At 37.2% G+C, this 22,450-nt stretch overlaps 1 protein-coding gene across 1 annotated transcript in view; it reads left to right on the top strand.

Annotated features, from left to right (window-relative positions):
- The window catches only part of POF1B (POF1B actin binding protein), a 112,863-nt gene that overhangs the window by 2,944 nt on the left and 87,469 nt on the right, over positions 1-22,450 (top strand). The window contains exons 3-4 of the mRNA XM_026016762.2: positions 12,157-12,231; positions 15,136-15,216. Of these exons, the coding sequence (XP_025872547.2) occupies positions 12,157-12,231; positions 15,136-15,216 (156 nt within the window). The remainder of the gene's footprint in view (positions 1-12,156; positions 12,232-15,135; positions 15,217-22,450) is intronic.

Below are 22,450 nucleotides of genomic sequence, written 5' to 3'. Positions count from 1 at the left end.
ACTCTATTTTATTTTTCTTTCTCCCTATTTTTTTGGCAGGATGACATTGTGTAAAGTAGATCCTAGATTTTGAAATTAATCTGAAATTAATTAATGCTAATGTAATGGGTAAGATGTGGCAGCAGCTTTATAACATACAATGCCAAACAAAAGCAAACAATATATATTACTCAAAATACTTTTTTGTTTGTTTCATGTTTTAATAAAGTATCTCTTTAATATGTCATTTTATTTTATTTTATTTAATATGTCATGTTTTAGAGACATTTTGAGTTGGTATGTAGCAACTATTCTGATGCTAGAGTTTGTGATTCTGGCAGGTAGGAGAATGTGTATTATAATCAATTGCTGGTCATCACAAATTCAGTTAAATTTTTACTTTATCTTTTAGCATTTTGGTGTTTTTAGATAATTAAGATAATTTATAAGATTAAAAAAATATATATAATTGGTTTGCCTAGCTGGGTCACTCAGTAAAGCATGTGACTCTGGTTCTCAAGATTGTTAGTTCAAGCCCCATGATAGATGTGGAGCCTACATTAAAATAAATAAAATAAAATAAAATAAAATAAAATAATTATATATAAAATAATTATATATAATTATATACAATAATTATATTTATATAATAAAATATGTTCCCACTGAAAAACTGAAATTGATGTCACTCTTCTTTGTTTCCCTCCAGATCTTAATTTTAACTTATGTAGTAGATATTTTAGATTTAACTAAATGCTCTTTACAACACTTTAGTATTTTCTATTTGGCTTTTTAGTACGTGTTTTTCCTCTATCACCTTCTGGTGCAATAAAATGGTGTTTATAAGTATAAATATATTTTAAATTTCTCTAGATATACTGTTGCTTTGTTTCCTGTCTATAATTATTAATATATTTTATTATACTCTCAGTTATTTTTTATCTGGTTGATAGAGCAGAGAAAATTGAATGCAGAAAACAGACAATGTAGAAATTGTCTAAATTGATTCTAGAATTAAAATTACCAGGTTGATCCATATGGACAGGTAAAATCAAACACGGGTTAATCAAGGGCACAGATGCATTTTAAAACTGAATGCAGTCTTGTGAATACGTGAAGTTCTAGAAACTACACAAAACAAAATAAAACAACTTACAGTTCAATCTTTTAAAAAGTTTAAGTATTAACCTACCATCATTAACTCAAAATGAAATACTGTCTTAATGAATGCCATTGATGCAAAATTACTCAACATATATATTTCCCATCCACTAATCTAGCTTTTCATGAAGTTCAAGATATTTTCCATGTATGCAAAAGGAACTCTGTTGTGTGTGAGAGAATTGAATTAAAATAAAATATTTTTAATAACAGTGATTCATTGAATTGAATATTTATTAATTGCCTATTATGGGGGAATCACTGTGATTATTTGGATGACTACTGTTTGCTTATCTCAGGGAGAGTCCACATTGAAGATAGATATACAGGATTTGGTCTGTAAGTGTTCCATATATCTCTATTTCATTTTTAAATATTATTTTGTGCTTTGGCCATCAATATTTTATTGAATAAAACAAGTTTTAGTCTTCTTAATATGGGTTACCATTATTTTGAAGTTAAAACTTGCAACCAAATTTAACTCTAGAAATTGGTCAGGGAAAATGTGTTTTTATGTGTGTTATTGATAGCTTCTGCTATCAATTACTCAATTTGGGTTTATCTTTGTTCACATGATTTTTCCCCCTTTTCTTTGGTGACGAAAATTGTGGGTAGGTCCTTTGCTGTGCCAGGATTTCTATACAGTATCTGAAAAATTTCCTGTTCTGTGGGGAGGGGTGTGTTGCTTTGATAAATTGTTCAAGGGTGTGTTCACTAAAGTGAATGATTGTTCAGGGAAGTAGGTTGTAGAGAAAGGAATGAGGTCATAAGATAAAGAGGCCCATGTTTTCAGCTTTGGTCAGCCCTTTTATACTTGCAGTTACATAAAGATGTAGAAATTGTAAGTCCAACTAATTGCTGGGTAAAAATGTCCATGCCAATTGTTTCCTGTTTAAGGGAGATGTGATAAATTGCTGGGCCTGTTTTCCGGCCATGAAACCACAAGCTGTCCTTGTGTGTGTTTGTGGCAAGGTGGGGAAGGGAAGCGAGGCAAGGCAAGGGGAAAGGTGAACTGGTCCTTAAACTGCTGTGATCCAAATTTCTTTTCGCGATAATGGCAATTCCTGGTAAAACAACTGGGATATTTGCCATGCTCTTAAATACCATTTATTTTTATTTAAATTTTTTTGACTGTAGCTGAAAAACAATGTTACATTAGTTTCAGGTGTACTACATAGTAATTCAACTTCTGTATATATTATGCTATGCTCACCAAAAGTGTAGCTACAATCTGCCCCCATGCAACATTAATATAACATGATTGACTGTAGCTCTGAGCTATGCTTTTTATTCCAGTGACTTATTCATTCCATATATAGGGAAGCCTATATTTCCCACTCCTTCACCCATTTTCTCCATACCCTCACACCCTTTCCTTCTGGCAATCATCAGTTTGTTCTTTGTATTTATAGTCTGATTTTGCGTTTTGTTTATTAAACCCCATTTAAAAGTGAAAACCTTTATAAACAAGTATATTTGAGCTTACTTTTTTTTTTACATCAGCAGCTATGGTGTTAGCATCCTTCTTTTGATTTCTAATGGAGCATATATATGTCTAGTTTTTAAAGACAAAAAGCATGTACTTCAAAGAGACTGTATACTTTACTTTTTCTCCTAATTTCCTTCAGGAAAAGGAGAGAAAAAATGAGTCTCTTAAATGAGGGATTTCCTTTGGAGGAAAAGGATGAGGGGAAGAGGTTTTATTTCTAGCACAGTCTATTGCTTTCTTAACATGAGAACAGAATTACAGGTTTTATCCTAAATCAAGGAAGTGTTTGTTTCATCTAAAAAAAAAAGATTGTAATTTATATGTTTCTTCCTGTACAAAGTTCAGAACAACATTGAACAATAACCTGAGGCAGGTTTTTAACCATGTTATTGACTTTGAAAGGTTTTCACAAAAGCATCTTTTAAACTATTCAGGGAATGTATTCAAATGGCAGTTTGCCTTGGCAAATTCTGTCAGCATAAATATCAGATGGTATTTAAAGATATTGCCTCTTTTGAAACTGTGGTCCTGAACTGTTCATAAGTCACTACTATTACTTTCAGTGATTCTCATAGTCATTTTTTAATTTAAATTTATTTTTTATTGGTGTTCAATTTGCCAACATATAGAATAACACCCAGTGCTCATCCCATCAAGTGTCCACCTCAGTGCCCGTCACCCAGTCACCCCCACCCCCCGCCCACCTCCCCTTCCCCTCCCCTTCCACCACCCCTAGTTCATTTCCCAGAGTTAGAAGTCTTTCATGTTCTGTCTCCCTTTCTGATAGTTCCCACTCATTTTTTCTCCTTTCCCCTTTATTCCCTTTCACTATTTTTTATATTCCCCAAAAGAATGAGACCATATAATGTTTGTCCTTCTCCGATTGACTTATTTCATTCAGCATAATAGTCATTTTGAGACACCTTCTTGGAACATTGTATAATTTATTAGTTTTTCAAAGTTTTAAAGTTCAAATTACACAGCATGAGCATTCCATGTTCATTTCAACAAGCTTCCAAATATTTAAAGAACAAAGGCCTATACTGTGTGTGTAATCTCTATTCTTATTCCCAGAAATCTTGCCATCTCTCCTGTATTTATTGCACCAAAGTCTTGAACTCTTTGATAAGAGTTATCAATAAGAAATGATAGCTAGTAGGTGTTGGCTAAAGAGGTTCATATTTTCAGAGTATAAAGATGAGTTGCAGAAAACATTGTATGGAGAAAACGCCTATACAAATGAATCTATGTGGAATGACTCATAGAGGGCTGTAAATAATAAACGGGCAAAACATATTCATATGCTGCCTTAATATATTAGGCTTGCAGTGGTAGTCCTAACATAATACTGAAAGGGAGGATGAAAATGTTACAAGCTGAACCAAAAGAGAAACAAAAGAAAAACCACAGCATGCAAAATATTTGGCAATTTGTTTTAAGAACAGCACATTACACCTACAGTATAGATATACTTCCATATGTATTTACCAGTGTTTCCCTTGTAAGTCTGTGATTCTGATTTTCAATAGCCTCCTTGTTCCAAAAAAAAAAAAAGAAATATTTTTAGTGTCGTGGGAATATATCCTGGAGTTCTGTCAATTGGTTGTAAATTATTGTAATATATGAAGAGATTGAGTAACACTATCAACTCTTTGCACACTAATAAAACTACACAATTTTCTGATTTGGGAAAAAATGTAAAGAAGATCAGCATAATCAGTAAAGTGACTTATCTAATAATTATTAAAAATCATACTCTTACTTTTATAGACCATTTTCTTTTAAAATGAGAGCCTATTCTGGAATTTAACTAGAAGCAGATCAGACAAACCATAATTAAAAGTCAGAAGGAATATCAGGGCAGTAGTCTTTTTTTAAAAGTTTTTATTATAATTCTGGTTAGTGGGCACTTAGATGGCTCAATGGTTGAGTGTCTGCATTTGGCTCAGGTCATGATCCTGAGGTCCTGGGATGGAGTTCCACATCAAGCTCCTGGCAGGGAGCCTGCTTCTCCCTCTACCTATGTCTCTGCCTCTCTCTGTGTGTCTCTCATGGATAAAAAAAAACTTTAATTCCAGTTAGTTAATATACAGTGTAATATTAGTTTCTGGTGCACTATTTAGCGATTCAACAATTCCATACGTCACCCAGTACTCATCACAAGTACCCGCCTTATTCCCCATCACCTATTTCACCCATCCCCTCTGGTAACCAACAGTTTGTTCTCTATAGTTAAGAGCCTGTTTCTTGGTTTGCCTCTCTTTCTCTCTTTATTCCTCTTCTCTCAATTGTTTTGTTTATTAAAATCCACATATGAGTGAAATCATATGGTATTTGCCTTTCTCTGACTTACTTCACTTAGCATTATATTTTTGTATTCTTTGGATAAATATTCAATAGTGCAATTGATTGTTGAATTATTGGGCAGTTTCTATTTTTAACTATTTGAGGAAGCTCCATACTGTTTTCCAGAGTAGTAAAGAAGTACCAGTTTGCATTACCACCAATAAGCGCAAGAGGGTTTCTCTTTCTCCATATTGTCGCCAAAACGTCATTTGTGTGTGTGTGTGTGGTTTTTTTAGCCATTCTGACAGGTGTGAGGAAATATTTCATTGTAGTTTTGATTTGCATTTTCAGGACAGTAGACTTAAATAACTTTTATTTTTTTAAATAAATTTAGTTTTTATTGGTGTTAAATTTGTCAACATGCAGAATAACACCCAGTGGTCATCCCGTCAAGTGCCCACCTCATTGCCTGCCACCCAGCCACCCTCCCCAACACCTCCCCTTCCACTACCCTTACTTCGTTTCCCAGAGTTAGGAGTCATTCAGGTTCTGTCTCCCTTTCTGATAGTTCCCACTTATTTTTTCTCCTTTCCCTTTTATTCCCTTTCACTATTTTTTTATATTCCCCAAATGAATGAGACCATATAATGTTTGTCCTTCTCTGATAGACTTATGTCACTCAGCATAACACCCTCCAGTTCCATCCACGTTGAAGCAAATGGTGGGTATTTGTCATTTCTAATGGCTGAGTAATATTCCATTGTATACATAAACCACATCTTCTTTATCCAGTCATCTTTCGATGGACACCGAGGCTCCTTCCACAGTTTGGCTATTGTGGACATTGCTGCTATAAACATCGGGGTGCAGGTGTCCCAGCGTTTCACTGCATCGGTATCTTTGGGGTAAATCCCCAGCAGTGCAATTGCTGGGTCGTAGGGCAGGTCTATTTTTAACTCTTTGAGGAACCTCCACACAGTTTTCCAGAGTGGCTGCACCAGTTCACATGCCCACCAACAGTGTAAGAGGGTTCCCTTTTCTCCGCATCCTCTCCAACATTTGTGGTTTCCTGCCTTGTTAGTTTTCCCCATTCTCACTGGTGTGAGGTGGTATCTCATTGTGCTTTTGATTTGTATTTCCCTGATGGCAAGTGATGCAGAGCATTTTCTCATGTGCTTGCTGGCCTTGTCTATGTCTTCCTCTGTGAGATTTCTGTTCATGTCTTTTGCCCATTTCATGATTGGATGGTTTGTTTCTTTGCTGTTGAGTTTAATAAGTTCTTTATAGATCTTGGATACTAGCCCTTTCTCTGATACGTCATTTGCAAATATCTGCTCCCATTCTGTAGGTTGGGTTTTAGTTTTGTTGACTGTATCCTTTGCTGTGCAAAAGCTTCTTATCTTGATGAAGTCCCAATAGTTCATTTTTGCTTTTGTTTCTTTTGACTTCGTGGATGTATATTGCAAGAAGTTACTGTGGCCACGTTCAAAAAGGGTATTGCCTGTGTTCTCCTCTAGGATTTTGATGGAATCTTGTCTCACATTTAGATCTTTCATTCATTTTGAGTTTATCTTTGTGTATGGTGCAAGAGAGTGGTCTAGTTTCATTCTTCTGCATGTGGATGTCCAATTTTCCCAGCACCATTTATTGAAGAGACTGTCTTTCTTCCAATGGACAGTCTTTCCTGCTTTGTCGAATATTAGTTGGCCATAGAGTTGAGGGTGTACCTCTAGATTCTCTATTCTGTTCCATTGATCTATGTGTCTGTTTTTGTATCAGTACCACACTGTCTTGACCACAGCTTTGTAGTAAAACTTGAAATATGGCATTGTGATGCCCCCAGCTATGGTTTTCTTTTTTAATATTCGCCTTGGTATTTGGGGTCTTTTCTGATTCCACACAACTCTTAAAATAATTTCTTCCTACTCTCTGAAGAAAGTCCATGATATTTTGATAGGGATTGCATTAAACATGTAAATTGCCCCGGGTAACACTGACATTTTCACAATATTAATTCTTCCAATCCATGAGAATGGAATATTTTTCCATCTCTTTGTGTCTTCCTCAATTTCATTCATAAGTGTTCTGTAGTTTTTAGGGTATAGATCCTTTACCTCTTTGGTTAGGTTTATTCTTAGGTATCTTATGCTTTTGGGTGCAATTATCAATGGGATTGACTCCTTAATTTTTCTTTCTTCAGTCTCATTGTTAGTGTATAGAAATGCCTGGGCTTCTGGGCATTGATTTTGTATCCTGCTACACTGCCAAATTGCTGTATGAGTTCTAGCAATCTTAGGGTGAAGTCTTTTGGGTATTCTATGTAGAGTATCATGTCATCAGTGAAGAGGGAAGTTTGACTTCTTCTTTGCCAATTTGAATGCCTTTAATGTCTTTTTGTTGTCTGATTGCTGAGGCTAGGACTTCCAGTACTATGTTGAATAGCAATGGTGAGAGTGGACATCCCTGTCTTGTTCCTGATCTTAGGGGAAAGGCTCCCAGTGCTTCCCCATAGAGAATGATATTTGCTGTGGGCTTTTCGTAGATGGCTTTTAAGATGTTGAGGAATGTTCCCTGTATCCCTACACTCTGAAGAGTTTTGATCAGGAATGGATGCTCTATTTTGTCAAATGCTTTCTCTGCATCTATTGAGAGGATCACACGGTTCTTGTTTTTTCTCTTGCTGATATGATGAATCACATTGTTTGTTTTATGAGTGTTGAATCAGCCTTGCATCCCGGGGATAAATCCTACTTGGTTATGTTGAATAATCTTCTTAATGTACTGTTGGATCCTATTGGCTAGTATCTTGTTGAGGATATTTGCGTCCGTGTTCATTAGGGATATTGGTCTATAATTCTTCTTTTTTGTGGGGTCTTTCTGGTTTTGGAATTAAGGTGATGCTGGCCTCATAGAACAAATTTGGAAGTACTCCATCACTTTCTGTCTTTCCAAACAGCTTTAGTAGAAAAGGTATGGTTTCTTTTCTTTTCTTTTCTTTTCTTTTCTTTTCTTTTCTTTTCTTTTCTTTTCTTTTCTTTATGATAGTCACAGAGAGAGAGAGAGAGGGGCAGAGACACAGGCAGAGGGAGAAGTAGGCTCCATGTACGGGGAGCCCGACGTAGGATTCGATATCGGGTCTCCAGGATCATGCCCTGGGCCAAAGGCAGGCGCCAAACCGCTGCGCCACCCAGGGATCCTTGGTTTCTTTTTTAAACGTTTGAAAGAATTCCCCAGGGAAGCCATCTGGCCCTGGACTTTTGTGTTGTGGGAGGTTTTTGATGACTGCTTTAATTTCCTCCATGGTTATTGGCCTGTTCATGTTTTCTATTTCTTCCTGTTCCACTTTTGGTAGTTTGTGGTTTTCCAGAAATGTGTCCATTTCTTCTAGATTGCCTAATTTATTGGCGTACAGCTGTTCATAATAAGTCTTTAAGATCGTTTGTATTTCCTTGGTGTTGGTGGTGATCTCTCCTTTCTCATTCATGATTTTATTAATTTGAGTCTTCTCTCTCTTCTTTTTAATAAGTCTGGCTAATGGTTTATCTATCTTATTAATTCTTTGAAAGAACCAACTCCTGGTTCTGTTGCTCTGTTCCACAGTTCTTGTGGTCTCGATTTCATTGAGTTCTGCTCGAATCTTTATTAACTCTCTTCTTCTGCTGGGTGGAGGATCTATTTGCTGTTTTTTCTCTAGCTCCTTTATGTGTAAGGTTAGTTTTGTATTTGAGTTCTTTACAGTTTTTGGATGGATGCTTATATTGTGATGTGTTTGCCCCTCAGGACTGCTTTTGCTGTATCCCAAAGATTTTGAACAGTTGTATCTTCATTCTCATTAGTTTCCATGAATCTTTTTTAATTCTTCCTTAATTTCCTGGTTGACCCTTTCATCTTTTAGCAGGATGGTCCTTAACCTCCACGTGTTTGAAGTCCTTCCAAACTTCTTGTTGTGATTTAATTCTAATTTCAAGACATTATGGTCTCAGAATATGCAGGGGACGATCCCAGTCTTTTGGTATCAGTTAAGACCCGATTTGTGACCCAGTATGTGGTCTATTCTGGAGAAAGTTCCATGTGCACTTGAGAACAATGTGTATTCCATTGCATTTGGATGTAAAGTTCTGTAAATATCTGTGAAATCCATCTGGTCCAGTGTATCATTTAAAGCTCTTGTTTCTTTGGAGATGTTGTGATTAGAAGACCTATCGAGTGTAGAAAGCACTAGATTGAAGTCACCAAGTATAAGTGTATTATTATCTAAGTATGTCTTAATTTTGGTTATTAATTGATTGATATATTTGACAGCTCCCTCATTCGGGGGATATATATTGAGGATTGCTAAGTCCTCTTGTTGGATAGATCCTTTAAGGATGATATAGTGTCCCTCTTCATCTCTCACTGCAGTCTTCAGGGTAAATCTTAGTTTATCTGATATAAGGATGCCTACCCCTGCTTTCTTTTGAGGACCATTTGAATGGTAAATAGTTCTTCTACCTTTTATTTTGTGGCTGTAGGTGTCTTATGTCTAAAATGAGTCTCTTGTAGACAGCAAATAGATGCGTCTTGCTTTGTTATCCAGCCTGAAACCCTGCACCTTTTGATCCGGTCATGAAGGCCATTCCCATTCAGAGTTACTATTGAAAGATATGAGTTTAGTGTCATCATGATACCTATTCAGTCCCTGTTTTTGTGGATTGCTCCATTGGACTTCTTCTTAAGAGAGACTTTTAAGAGTCCCCCTTAAAATTTCTTGCAGAGCTGGTTTGGAGGTCACATATTCTTTCAGTTCCTGTCTGTCTTGGAAGCTCTTTATCTCTCCTTCCATTCTGAATGAGAGCCTTGCTGGATAAAGTATTCTTGGCTGCATGTTTTTCTCATTCAGGACTCTGAATATATCCTGCCAGGATTTTCTAGCATGCCAGGTCTCTGTGGAGAGGTCTGCTGTTAATCTTAGATTCCTCCCCATAATTTAGGGATTTCTCGTCTCTTGCTGCTTTAAGGATCTTCTCTTTATCTTTGGAATTTGCAAGTTTCACTATTAAATATCAAAGTGTTGAACGGTTTTTATTGATTTAAGGGGGGGATCTTCTATTTCCTGGATCTGAATGCCTATTTCCCTTCCCAGATTAGGAAAGTTTTCAGCTATGATTTGTTCGAATACATATTCAGGCCCTCTGGCCCTTTCGGCGCCCTCGGGAACCCCAATTAAATGTAGGTTTTTCTTCCTCAGGGTGTCACTTAATACTCTTAATCTATCCTCATGATCTTTTAATTGTTTGTCTCTTTTTTCCTCAGTTTCCCTCTTTGCCATCAACTTGTCTTCTATGTCACTGACTCGTTCTTCCACCTTGTTAACCCTCATCATTAGGACCTCTAGTTTGGATTGTATCTCATTCAATTGATTTTTAATTTCTGCCTGATTAGATCTAAATTCTGCAGTCATGAAGTCTCTTGAGTCCTTTATGGTTTTTTCTAGAGCCACCAGTAGCTGTAAAATAGTGCTTCTGAATTGGCTTTCTGACATTGAATTGTAATCCAGATTTTGTAACTCTGTGGGAGAGAGGACTGTTTCTGATTCTTTCTTTTGAGGTGAGGTTTTCCTTCTAGTCATTTTGCTCAATGCAGAGTGGCCAAAAACAAGTTGTATTGGGAAAAGGGGAAAAAGAGAGAATTCAAGGAAGGAAAGAAAAAGAACAAAAGACAAAGAAAAACAGAAGGAAAGAAAGAGAAAAAAATGGAAAAAAGAGAGAAGAAAAAAAAGAAAACAAAGGGGGGCGAAGCAAACAGACATCAAAAACAAAAAATAAGGGGAGTATCCTCTGATTCTGTATACTGTAAATCCCTCGACTTCCCCTGGAACTTTCCAGTGCTGCTTGGTCAATAATTTATTTTTCCCCTGTCTGTCTAGCTGGTCTCCTGGGGGAGGGGCCTGTTGTGCGGATTCTCAGGGTTAGCACTTGGGGCAGCTGCTCAGCTCCCTGCCTGGTGCAGGGCTCAGTGAGTGATGTTTAAGCTGTTTATCCGGTGAGGCCACTTGTGAGGCTCAGTGGGGGTTGTTTATCCTGTGAGGCCCCAGGAGGAACAACCACAGTGGCTGGGGCCAGGTCTGGAGCCTTGGATTCAGCTCCTGCAGTAACTACAGAGCTCTCAGTTTGCAGGGGCCTTGATCTGCTCAGCTTGGGGCAGGGGCCTTCTTGCTGTCCTGTGCCCTCCTGGCTTCTGCCTGTCCCGGGGAGAGGCCGGATTCTGGGCTGTGTCCCCAGCGCCCTGTGCCCCCCGGGCCGGCACTGCTGGATTCGCGCTCCCCGCCATGCAGCCCCATCCGCGCGAAGCCTCTGCCAGAGCTGCCGCGGAGCTGCTTCAGGGTCGAGCCGGGTCCTCACTGCAGCCCTTTAGGGAGCTCAGCCACGGGGTGTGGTGTGCTCTCCCGGGGGCGCAGGTCCCTGTTACTGTCCCTGGGAGCCTGAGGGCATCCCCGCCCTCCTGGGTTCCTGCTCTAACTCCCTGCGAGCGCCTTTCCGCCCGGGAAGGTTGGTGCAGCTCCTGCTCCTCCGGGACGGGGCTCTCCTGTCCTGGGGACACTCGCCCCGGCCTCAGCCCGGCTCCTCCCGGGGCCCCTCCCCCTTGGATGACTTTTGTTTCTTTATTTCTTTTTTCCCGTCTTCCTACCTTGATAGAAGCGCGAACTCTTCTCACTGTAGCATTCCAGCTGTTTTCTCTTTAAATCTCAGGCTGAATTCATGCATTTTCAGGATGATTTGAAGGTTATCTAGGTAATTTGGTGGGGATAGGTGACTTGGGGACCCTACTCTTCCGCCATCTTGCCCCTCCCTCTTAACTAAGTTTTCAAAGGTAGTTTCCTACCATGGTTAGAAAATCTTTGCATCGTATGTTTTTGTGTTGACAAATTTTGCATTTTGCTAAATTACAGACATATATTAACATTGGAGTGTGTATTAGCAGATATTTCCAAAAGAAAAGAAGGATATAAACAATTAGTACAAGAATAAATAAGGTGTTATCAAAATATTCTAGAAATTATTTTATCATTAGTTTTACTAGCAAAGCTAAGAAAGGAATACAGTAATGTGCTCTTTGGATATCATCTAATAAAACACTAAAGTTATTACTCCTGAAAAAGTAGTTTATTATTAAATTAAGGGAAATAATACCTAAAGAAGGTAGTCCATTCAAATGACACTGTTTAGTAACCATTTCTGATACCCCCTTTTTTTTCTCAACAGGAACTCCATTCTCCAACTCTGAAAATATCTACTTGTTCCCCAAGCAGTCTACATATAACCCCAAATACTGAACAGGTAAAAGAAGTTAAGGATTAGACTAGATTCTTTTCTTTTTATGTAAGCCTTGCTCATATGTTTAAGTAATCTTTAAGTCCTCCTAAGGCTCTACACATTTACAAAATGTCAGGAATACAAAACCAGAAAGGAGATTCTCACATATGATAATCAGCTCAGCCCATTAAAAGAATGTGAAACAAGTGCTGAAACAAATGCTGTGAATTGAGATTTTTCAGTTTCATTGTCTATTCAATCTGATTGCTTTCAGTTTGAGTGTAGTTTATTTATTAATGGATTCAAGGATCTCCTAATAATTATATATATTTTATGAGTCCTTGATTTTAGCACAAATAAAGTACCTAGATCTTGGAATGATTAAGTACCTGACTTTGTGATAGCATTGTAAGTTTACATTCAGAAAGAACATCTTATAGGGTCAGAACTAGCCCTTCTCCAAGGTACATGATCTGAAAGACATGCAAGGATCTAGTTCCCTTAGCCTTCACAACTTAATAATCTCACTTTTAAGATTACCCTGCAGTCTAGGCATTATATCTTCAAAAGGTACCTATAATAATAGTTAAATACCATATTGACATATATGTGTTTAATGAGCTGGTCACCATACATTAAAAAGTGAATCATAAGAAAATAAAAATTAAACGTTATAAGTTTGTTACTACATAGGAAGGGAGTATAAAGGATATGGGATTTGGGGGCTAAGAGGGAGAAAGATGGTGCTCTAGGAAAGCAGGCCTGCCCAGATGAGGTGCCAGGATATGAGCTTGGACAATAAGGGAACAAAGAGACAAAAGTTGATCTCCAAACATTAGTACAGTAAGAAAAAGGTGAGCTCATGCAAAACAAATAAAATTCTCAAAAGTTTGTCTACCACTTCCCAATTTGGCCTAGCCTAGAGCTAAGTTGGTTAGAGTTATTTATTTATTTATTTATTTATTTATTTATTTATTTATTTATATTTCTTTATTATTTTAGAGAGACAGAGAGGAAGAGTGAGAAGGGGGCAGAGGGTGAGGAGGGAGAGAGAAAGAAGCAGACTCCTTGCTGAGCAAGGAGCCCTGTGCTGGGCTCCCAGAACCCTGAAATCATGACCTGAGCCAAAATCAAGAGTGAGTCACTTGAGCAACTGAGCTACCCAGGTGCCCCTAGAGTCATGCATTTATTTAGCAAACATTTGTTAAGTGCTCACTATGTATCAAATATTGTACAAAGATGTAACAGACCCAATTACTATTCTCAAAAGCTCACAGACTAGCATGGGTCACATACACAACAAAACATAGAACAGTGGGATAAAGGCTGCAACAGAGATAGATATAGAGCCCTACAGGACCACCAAGACAGTTTTACCTCAGAAAAGTAAGTCCACTTAAATCACAGAGCTATTCACTGCATTCAGATCCAGGCAATAAATTGCATTAGCTGCTACTTTTCATAATGAAGGCTTTAAAATTGGGTTTACTGTGTTTTATTTCTGATAATGCAAATATGTTTATCGTAGAGAATTTTGGTACCATAAAAAATTGTAGAGTAAAAGAAATAAAAATCACTCATGACCCTTTGTCTTACCCACAGATAGTATTATTAACATTTTGTTTTCTTTCATTCAACTAAATAATTTATATCATACCATATATGCTTATTCATATCTTCATTTATCACTTACCCTTATATGATATTATGAGCTTTTTTCATGTAAATTTGTATTTACTCAAAATCCTTATTTTAATAGCTACATATTTCAGCCTATGGATGATTAATCTTCCCCCTCTCCGGAGGAAAGTGCTCCTCTAACTACACCTTCATCAGTATTATTTTTTTTCTAATTAAAATACAGTATTCTGTTGTTATGTTTATTTGATTCTTAGCTTGGTTGAATACTTCTTGCTGTCTATTAACCATTTGTTTTTCTTCTATTATAAATGTTCATGTTATTTGCTCATTTTTCTACTAGTAGGAATTCTTTTCTTATTGAGGTATAAAAACTCTATATTAATGATATTGATTCTTTTTCCATCAAAAGTTTACAAATGACTTTGTTCTAGTGTTTTGTCTCCCTTTTAATGTTATTTATGGCCTTCTCCCACCAACACCCTGAAGATTTAAATGTTTAAGTACACAAACACACACACACATACAAACACACATTTTTCTCTTTGTGTCTCCTTCTGTTTAAATAATTTTTTATTTCTTTTTTTTAAGATTTCATGTATTTATTTATTCATGAGAGACACAAACACACACACACACACACACAGAGGCAGAGACGTAGGCAGAGGGAGAAGCGGGCTCCCTGCAGGGCCCTGGGATCATGCCGGAGCCAAAGACAGGTGCTCAACCACTGAGCCACCCAGGCATCCCAAAGAATTTTTTTCTTGAAGATTTTATTTATTTATTAATGAAAGACAGAGAGAGAGGCAGAGACATAGGCAGAGGGAGAAGCAGGCTCCCTACTGGGACCCCAATGCAAGACTTGATCCTTGGACCCCAGGATCACTCCCTGAGCCAAAAAGTGGACACTCAGCCGCTGACCCACCCAGCCGTCCCTCCTTCCACTTTTTAAAATAGGAGATAACTAATAAATATTAAGCTATATTTTCTTCTAATACTGTGGGGCATTTACAATGTAATGAAGATTTTGAAACTCTCATCAAAATGCCTGGAATGTGTAATAATTACCATGAAATGAGTATAATAGAAATAGTTAACAGTGCTAAACACATAAACACATGCATTAATATATGTTTCTAAGGCTGAAATTAACTAAAACCACAAATTCACATGTCATCATTTATGCAAATGACTTAAAATTTCACTCTGAAAATTGCTCCCTATTATTTTTAATGACTTCAAGGTCACTAAGCAACTATAATTATATGCAGCTTTTATCTTTCTTTACAGGAACTCCTTTCTCCAACAGTGAAAGTCACTGCATGTCCACAGACTAATATTAAGAGATACATAGTACAAAATCCTGAACAGGTAAACTATATCACCCAAACTCTTGTCTCAACCTATAATTCCTTAGAAGTTGATAGCTTAAATGAGAAGGGTGAGTCAATTACCCAATCACTAAAATCAGACTATTGGGGAGTTCCCTCCAGTTATAAAGTTAATTTATAATCATTAGTATTAAAAAGTCATTTTTAAAATATTTTTAAAGATTTAGTTTTTTATTTTATTTTTTTATTCATCAGTTGCATATAACACCCAGTGCTCATTATATCAATTGCCTTCCTTAATTCCCATCATCCAATTATCCCTTCCTCCCATCCACTTCCCCTCCAGCAATCCTCAGTTTGTTTCCTATAGTTAAGAATCTCTTATGGTTTGCCTCTCTCTGTTTTAATCTTATTTTATTTTACCTTCCCTTCCCCCATATTCATCCATTTTGTTTTTTTAAATTCCACACATGAGTAAAGTCATATGGTATTTATCTTTCTCTGACTAACTTATTTTGCTTATCATAATACACTCTAGCTCTACTCACATCATTCTTTTTGATGACTAATATTTCATTGTATATATGTACCACATCTTCTTCTTTATCTATTCATCTGTTGATGGACATTTGGGTTCTTTCCATGGTTTCGCTATTGTGAACATTGCTGCTATAAACTTTGGAGTGCTTGTGCCCCTTCAAATCACTATTTTAAAAAGTCATTTTTAATTTCAGACAACTATGTGTCCATATTTTCTGATTTAGTGACACAACAGTTCCAAGCAGCATGGAAATTCTTGAATCATAAAATCTTTCTACATCTATAGCCCCACCTTTGTACTACAAAGGATTTTGTACCCTTCGAGCCAAGGGGAAAAAGGACAAAGTTCTTTTTTTAAAAAAAGATTTTATTCATTTATTCATGAGAGACACAGAGATAGAGAAAGGCAGAGACATAGGCAGAGGGAGAAGCAGACTCCCTGCAGGGTGCCCGATGTAGGACTGACTCTGGGACTCCTGGATCACACACCCTGACCTGAAGGCAGACGCTCAACTGCTGAATCTCCCAGGCATCCCAAAAAGGACAAGGTTCTTTCACTGACTTCACATAGCAGCTATCAGCTGTTACATCAGGGACTGGAATCCTTAATTTATTTAGATTTTCCATTGAGATATGGGCTAGGAAGAAAAAAATGAAAAATGAAAAGTTCAAAACTGCCTCCATGCCTTTTTTTTTGCCTATGCTATGAACTTTGGTGCCTAGCAATGAACTCTTTTGAAAATTATATTGATGTTTTCTAAGATATAAAGCTTATATTTTACAAACTAGGATATTATTCTCTATTTCATTTTGAGGGGAAAATTAAGAAAAAATTTTCCCACAGTAAAAATCCTTCCTCAACACACACAAAACCATATATAGCCCTTCTTTAGCTGCAACAGGAGGTTCTTTGGGGTTATAGGGACAAAGTATCACAGATAGAAACTGTACCACAGATAATAATATGGCAATTCTTTGCTTTGATCTCTATTTCTCCAATATTGCAGGAAAGAATACTCCCCTCACTCACAAAATAAAATAATTATTTACTTCAGATGTGAAAGTGTGTGCATGTGTGAACATATGAGCATGCAAGCTCTTGTGGTGGGGGGATGATCATTTTGAACATTTGCTTCAGTTTTCACATATCTTTATAAGTATCAAAGGAGAATGTGATTATATTAAATGAGTTGCTTGTGCCTTCTTTCAGAATTAAATGTTTAAACAACAGATCTGAAAAGTGTGTTGGGGAAGGGAGACATAAAGCTTGGCAGATGAAAATGTGCATTTTTCTATAACATGACCACTTTCCCCTTCTTCCTCCCTCTTTCTCCTTTTCCTTTCCTTCATACAGAAACTGGGGAATATATATATATATTTGGATGCATATTACACTTGATATTCTTGGCTTTCAAAAAATTAGTTCTAGATAGCACTATTTTTTCATAATGTGAGAATTGCTCTGTTTACATAGGATATATTCACAGAGTAAGTTTTAAATATCAAATAATTTAGATTCCAACCTACTTTGCCAGTGTTTCTTATATGACTTTAGGTAAATTCTTATTCTTAAGTTAATGAAGAAAGGGAAGAATTCATGTTTATTGGACATATGCTCCGTGGTAGAAGATCTACATATTTTATCCTATTTAATCCTAAAAAGGTGAGAAAAAGAAGCACAAAGAAGTTCAGTTATTTACTCACTGAATATTTATAAATTGTCTACTATGTACTAAAAATTGCTCCAAGAATTGGGTATATAGCAGCGAACAAAAACAAAGTCCCAATCTTCTTGAAACTTGAATTCTTAACTAGACCCAAACCATTCAGTTACAAATAAAAGAATGGGAACAGAAATTGAATAATGATGATCTGGAAAAGATACATTTGCAAATTAAGATGTAGGTGAATTAGGATCCAGATACTCATCTACATAACAACTTCCCTCCCATCATCCCAGTGTAATAAAAGGCAGAGAAATTATTTTTTAATAATAAATTTATTTTTTATTGGTGTTCAATTTGCCAACATACAGAATAACACCCAGTGCTCATCCCGTCAAGCGCCCCCCTCAGTGCCCGTCACCCATTCACCCCCCCTCCCCCCCCCCCGCCCTCCTCCCCTTCCACCACCCCTAGTTCGTTTCCCAGAGTTAGGAGTCTTTATGTCCTATCTCCCTTTCAAGGCAGAGAAATTAGAGGTATGTATGGAAATACATAACATATTTGTACCACTGAGCCTGCCCATGTAAAGGCTTATTATATTGACTGTGTACAACTACCAAAAAGCAAATTGTTTCTCAAGGAAAACCTCCAAAAGATGGTAATGATTATTTTAAAGCTTGTAACTCTCTATTGAGAAATAAAACAAATTTCAACCGCTATGCTTTTGTAAACAGAAATAATCTAACTGGTTTTTCAGAGCAGCTTGAAAATCCTATTTTGATATATCTCCCATTTTATTTATCTATGAATATGCCTTTTTGTTTGCTCTTTTAAATCCACCTAGGAGAAGATTCTGACTTAATTACAATATTTATAATAAGCTGAGCCTCCTAAATGGCAACTTTATCCTCTTTCACCTCCCAGCTTGTCTAATCTTCACTTCTGCTCCTTGTAATTAAATTGATCTCAATCTACTTCTCTTATGATGATTTCCTTCTACCTCTGTTCAACCTTCTTTTTTATTTTTGGTTGTTCATGATCTTCATTCTGCATTCATTGTCATTTTAGCCAAAGCATTCACGTATTCTGGTATATAACTTGACCTAGAAGTGAAGAAAATGTTTTTGTTCTATCAGTAGATAGACTCCAATTGATATTAATCAGTTTTATTAATTTTCTAGTTGTAGAGCTCCTGCTATGGGGAGGGCACTGTATACCCTTCAAATAGGAGGATAGGAAACAAGACATGGTTGCCATACCAAAAGAGCTTATAGTTCCTCTTGCAGGGGAAATGAGGTATGTCCACGAATAGCTATATAAAATATATGGTGGGGTGTATGATACCTGCCAGGAAAAAATTACAGATGAAGTCTTTTTTTTATAATAAATTTGTTTTTATTGGGGTTCAATTTACCAACATACAGAATAACACCCAGTCCTCATCCCATCATTTGCCCCCCTCAGGGCCCGACACCCCCACCCCCCGCCCTCCTCCCCTTCCACGACCCCTACTTCGATTCCCAGAGTTAGGAGTCTTTATGTTCTGTCTCCCTTTCTAATATTTCCCACACATTTCTTCTCCCTTCCCTTATATTCCCTTTCACTATTATTTATATTCCCCAAATGAATGAGAACATACACTGTTTGTCTTTCTCCAATTGACTTACTTCACTCAGCATAATACCCTCCAGTTGCATCCACGTTGAAGCAAATGGTGGGTATTTGTCATTTCTAATGGCTGAGTAATATTCCATTGTATACATAAACCACATCTTCTTTATCCATTCATCTTTCGATGGACACTGAGGTTCTTTCCCCAGTTTGGCTATTGTGGACATTGCTGCTAAGAACATCGGGGTGCAGGTGTCCCGGCGTTTCATTGCATCAGTATCTTTGGGGTAAAACCCCAGCAGTGCAATTGCTGGGTCGTAGGGCAGGTCTATTTTTAACTCTTTGAGGAACCTCCACACAGTTTTCCAGAGTGGATGCACCAGTTCACATTCCACCAATAGTGTAAGGGGGTTCCCTTTTCTCCGCATCCTCTCCAACATTTGTGGTTTCCTGCCTTGTTAATGTTCCCCATTCTCACTGGTGTGAGGTGGTATCTCATTGTGGTTTTGATTTGTATGTCCCTGATGGAAAGTGATGCAGAGCATTTTCTCATGTGCTTGTTGGCCATGTCTATGTCTTCCTCTGTGAGATTTCTCTTCATGTCTTTTGCCAATTTCATGATTGGATTGTTTGCTTCTTTGGTATTGAGTTTAATAAGTTCTTTAGAGATCTTAGAAACTAGCCCTTTATTTGATATGTCACTTGCAAATATCTTATCCCATTCTGTAGGTTGTCTTTTAGTTTTGTTGACTGTATCTTTGCTGTGCAAAAGCTTCTTATCTTGATGAAGTCCCAATAGTTCATTTTTGCTTTTGTTTCTTTTGCCTTTGTGGATGTATCTTGCAAGAAGTTACTGTGGCCACGTTCAAAAAGGGTGTTGCCTGTGTTCTCCTCTAGGATTTTGATGGAATACTGTCTCACATTTAGATCTCTCATCCATTTTGAGTTTATGTTTGTGTATTGTGCAAGAGAGTGGTCTAGTTTCATTCTGCATGTGGATGTCCAATTTTCCCAGCACCATTTATTGAAGAGACTGTCTTTCTTCCAGTGGATAGTCTGTCCTCTTTTGTTGAATATTAGTTGACCATAAAGTTGAGGGTCCACTTCTGGATTCTCTATTCTGTTCCATTGATCTATGAGTCTGTTTTTATGCCAGTACCACACTGTCTTGATGACCACAGCTTTGTAGTACACCCTGAAATCTGGCATTGTGATGCCCCCAGCTATGGTTTTCTTTTTTAAAATTCCCCTGGCTATTCAGGGTCTTTTCTGATTCCACACAAATCTTAAAATAATTTGTTCTAACTCTCTGAAGAAAGTCCATGGTATTTTGATAGGGATTGCATTAAACGTGTAAATTGCCCTTGGTAACATTGACATTTTCACAATATTAATTCTGCCAATCTATGAGAATGGAATATTTTTCCATCTCTTTGTGTCTTCCTCAATTTCTTTCAGAAGTGTTCTATAGTTTTTAGGGTATAGATCCTTTACTCTTTGGTTAGGTTTATTCCTAGGTATCTTAAGCTTTTGGGTGCAATTGTAAATGAGATTGACTCCTTAATTTTTCTTTCTTCAGTCTCATTGTTAGTGTATAGAAATGCCACTGATTTCTGGGCATTGATTTTGTATCCTGCCACGCTACCAAATTGCTGTATGAGTTCTAGCAATCTTGGGGTGGAGGCTTTTGGGTTTTCTATGTGGAGTATCATGTGATCGGCGAAGAGGGAGAGTTTGACTTCTTCTTTGCCAATTTGAATGCCCTTAATGTCTTTTTGTTGTCTGATTGCTGAGGCTAGGACTTCCAATACTATGTTGAATAGCAGTGGTGAGAGTGGATATCCCTGTCTTGTTCCTGTTCTTAGGGGAAAGGCTCCCTGTGCTTCCCCATTGAGAATGATATTTGCTGTGGGCTTTTTGTAGATGGCTTTTAAGATGTTGAGGAATGTTCCCTGTATCCCTACACTCTGAAGAGCTTTGATCAGAAATGGATGCTGTATTTTGTCAAATGCTTTCTCTGCATCGAATGAGAGGATCATATGGTTCTTGGATTTTCTCTTGCTGATATGATGAATCACACTGATTGTTTTACAAGTGTTGAACCAGCCTTGTATCATGGGGATAAATCCTACCTGGTCAGGGTGAATAATATTCTTAATGTGTTGTTGGATCCTATTGGCTAGTATATTGTTGAGAATTTTTGCATCCATGTTCATCAGGGATATTGGTCTGTAATTCTCCTTTTTGGTGGGGTCTTTGTCTAGTTTTGGAATTAAGGTGATGCTGGCCTCATAGAACGAATTTGGAAGTACTCCATCTCTTTCTGTCTTTCGAAACAGCTTTAGTACAATAGGTAAGGTTTGTTCTTTAAACGTTTGATAGAATTCCCCTGGAAGCCATCTGACCCTGGACTTCTATGTCTTGGGAGGTTTTTGATGACTGCTTCAATTTCTTCCCTGGATATTGGCCTGTTCATGTTTTCTATTTCTTCCTGTTCCATTTTTGGTAGTTTGTGGCTTTCCAGGAATGTGTCCATTTCTTCTAGACTGCCTAATTTATTGGCATATAGCTGTTCATAATATGTTTTTAAAATCGTTTGTATTTCCTTGCTGTTGGTAGTGATCTCTCCTTTCTCATTCATGATTTTATTAATTTCAGTCTTCTCTCTCCTCTTTTAAATAAGGGTGGCTGATGGTTTATCTATCTTATTACTTCTTTCAAAGAACTAACTCCTGGTTTTGTTGATCTGTTCCACAGTTCTTCTGGTCTCGATTTCGTTGAGATCTGCTTGAATCTTTATTAACTCTTTTCTTATGCTGGGTGTAGGATCTATTTGCTGTTTTTTCTCTAGCTCCTTTATGTGTAAGGTTAGCTTTTGTATTTGAGTTCTTTCCAGTTTTTGAATGGATGCTTGTATTGCGATGTATTTCCCCCTCAGGACTGCTTTTGCTGCATGTCAAAATTTTGAACGGTTGCGTCTTCATTCTCATTCATTTCCATGAATCTGTTTAATTCTTCCTTAATTTCCTGGTTGACCCTTTCATCTTTTAGCAGGATGGTCCTTAACCTCCACGTGTTTGAGGTCCTTCCAATCTTCTCGTTGTGATTTAGTTCTAATTTCAAGGCATTATGGTCTGTGAATATGCAGGGGATGATCCCAATTTTTCGGTGTCGGTTCAGACCCGATTTGTGACCCAGTATGTGGTCTATTCTGGAGAAAGTTCCATGTGCACTTGAGAAGAATGTGTATTCAGTTGTTTGGAAGTAAAGTTCTGTAGGTATTTGTGAAATCCATCTGGTCCAATGTATCATTTAAACCTCTCGTTTCTCTGGATATGTTGTGCTTAGAAGACCTATCGAATATCGAAAGAGCTAGATTGAAGTCACCAAGTATAAATGTGTTATTATCTAAGTATTTCTTCACTTTGGTTATTAATTTATTTATATATTTGGCAGCTC

Source organism: Vulpes vulpes, chromosome X (assembly GCF_048418805.1).
Source record: "Vulpes vulpes isolate BD-2025 chromosome X, VulVul3, whole genome shotgun sequence".
NCBI classification, from domain to species: domain Eukaryota; kingdom Metazoa; phylum Chordata; class Mammalia; order Carnivora; family Canidae; genus Vulpes; species Vulpes vulpes.
Note: the sequence above shows the minus strand (reverse complement) of the source record. Positions and strands in the feature narration are given on the sequence as shown.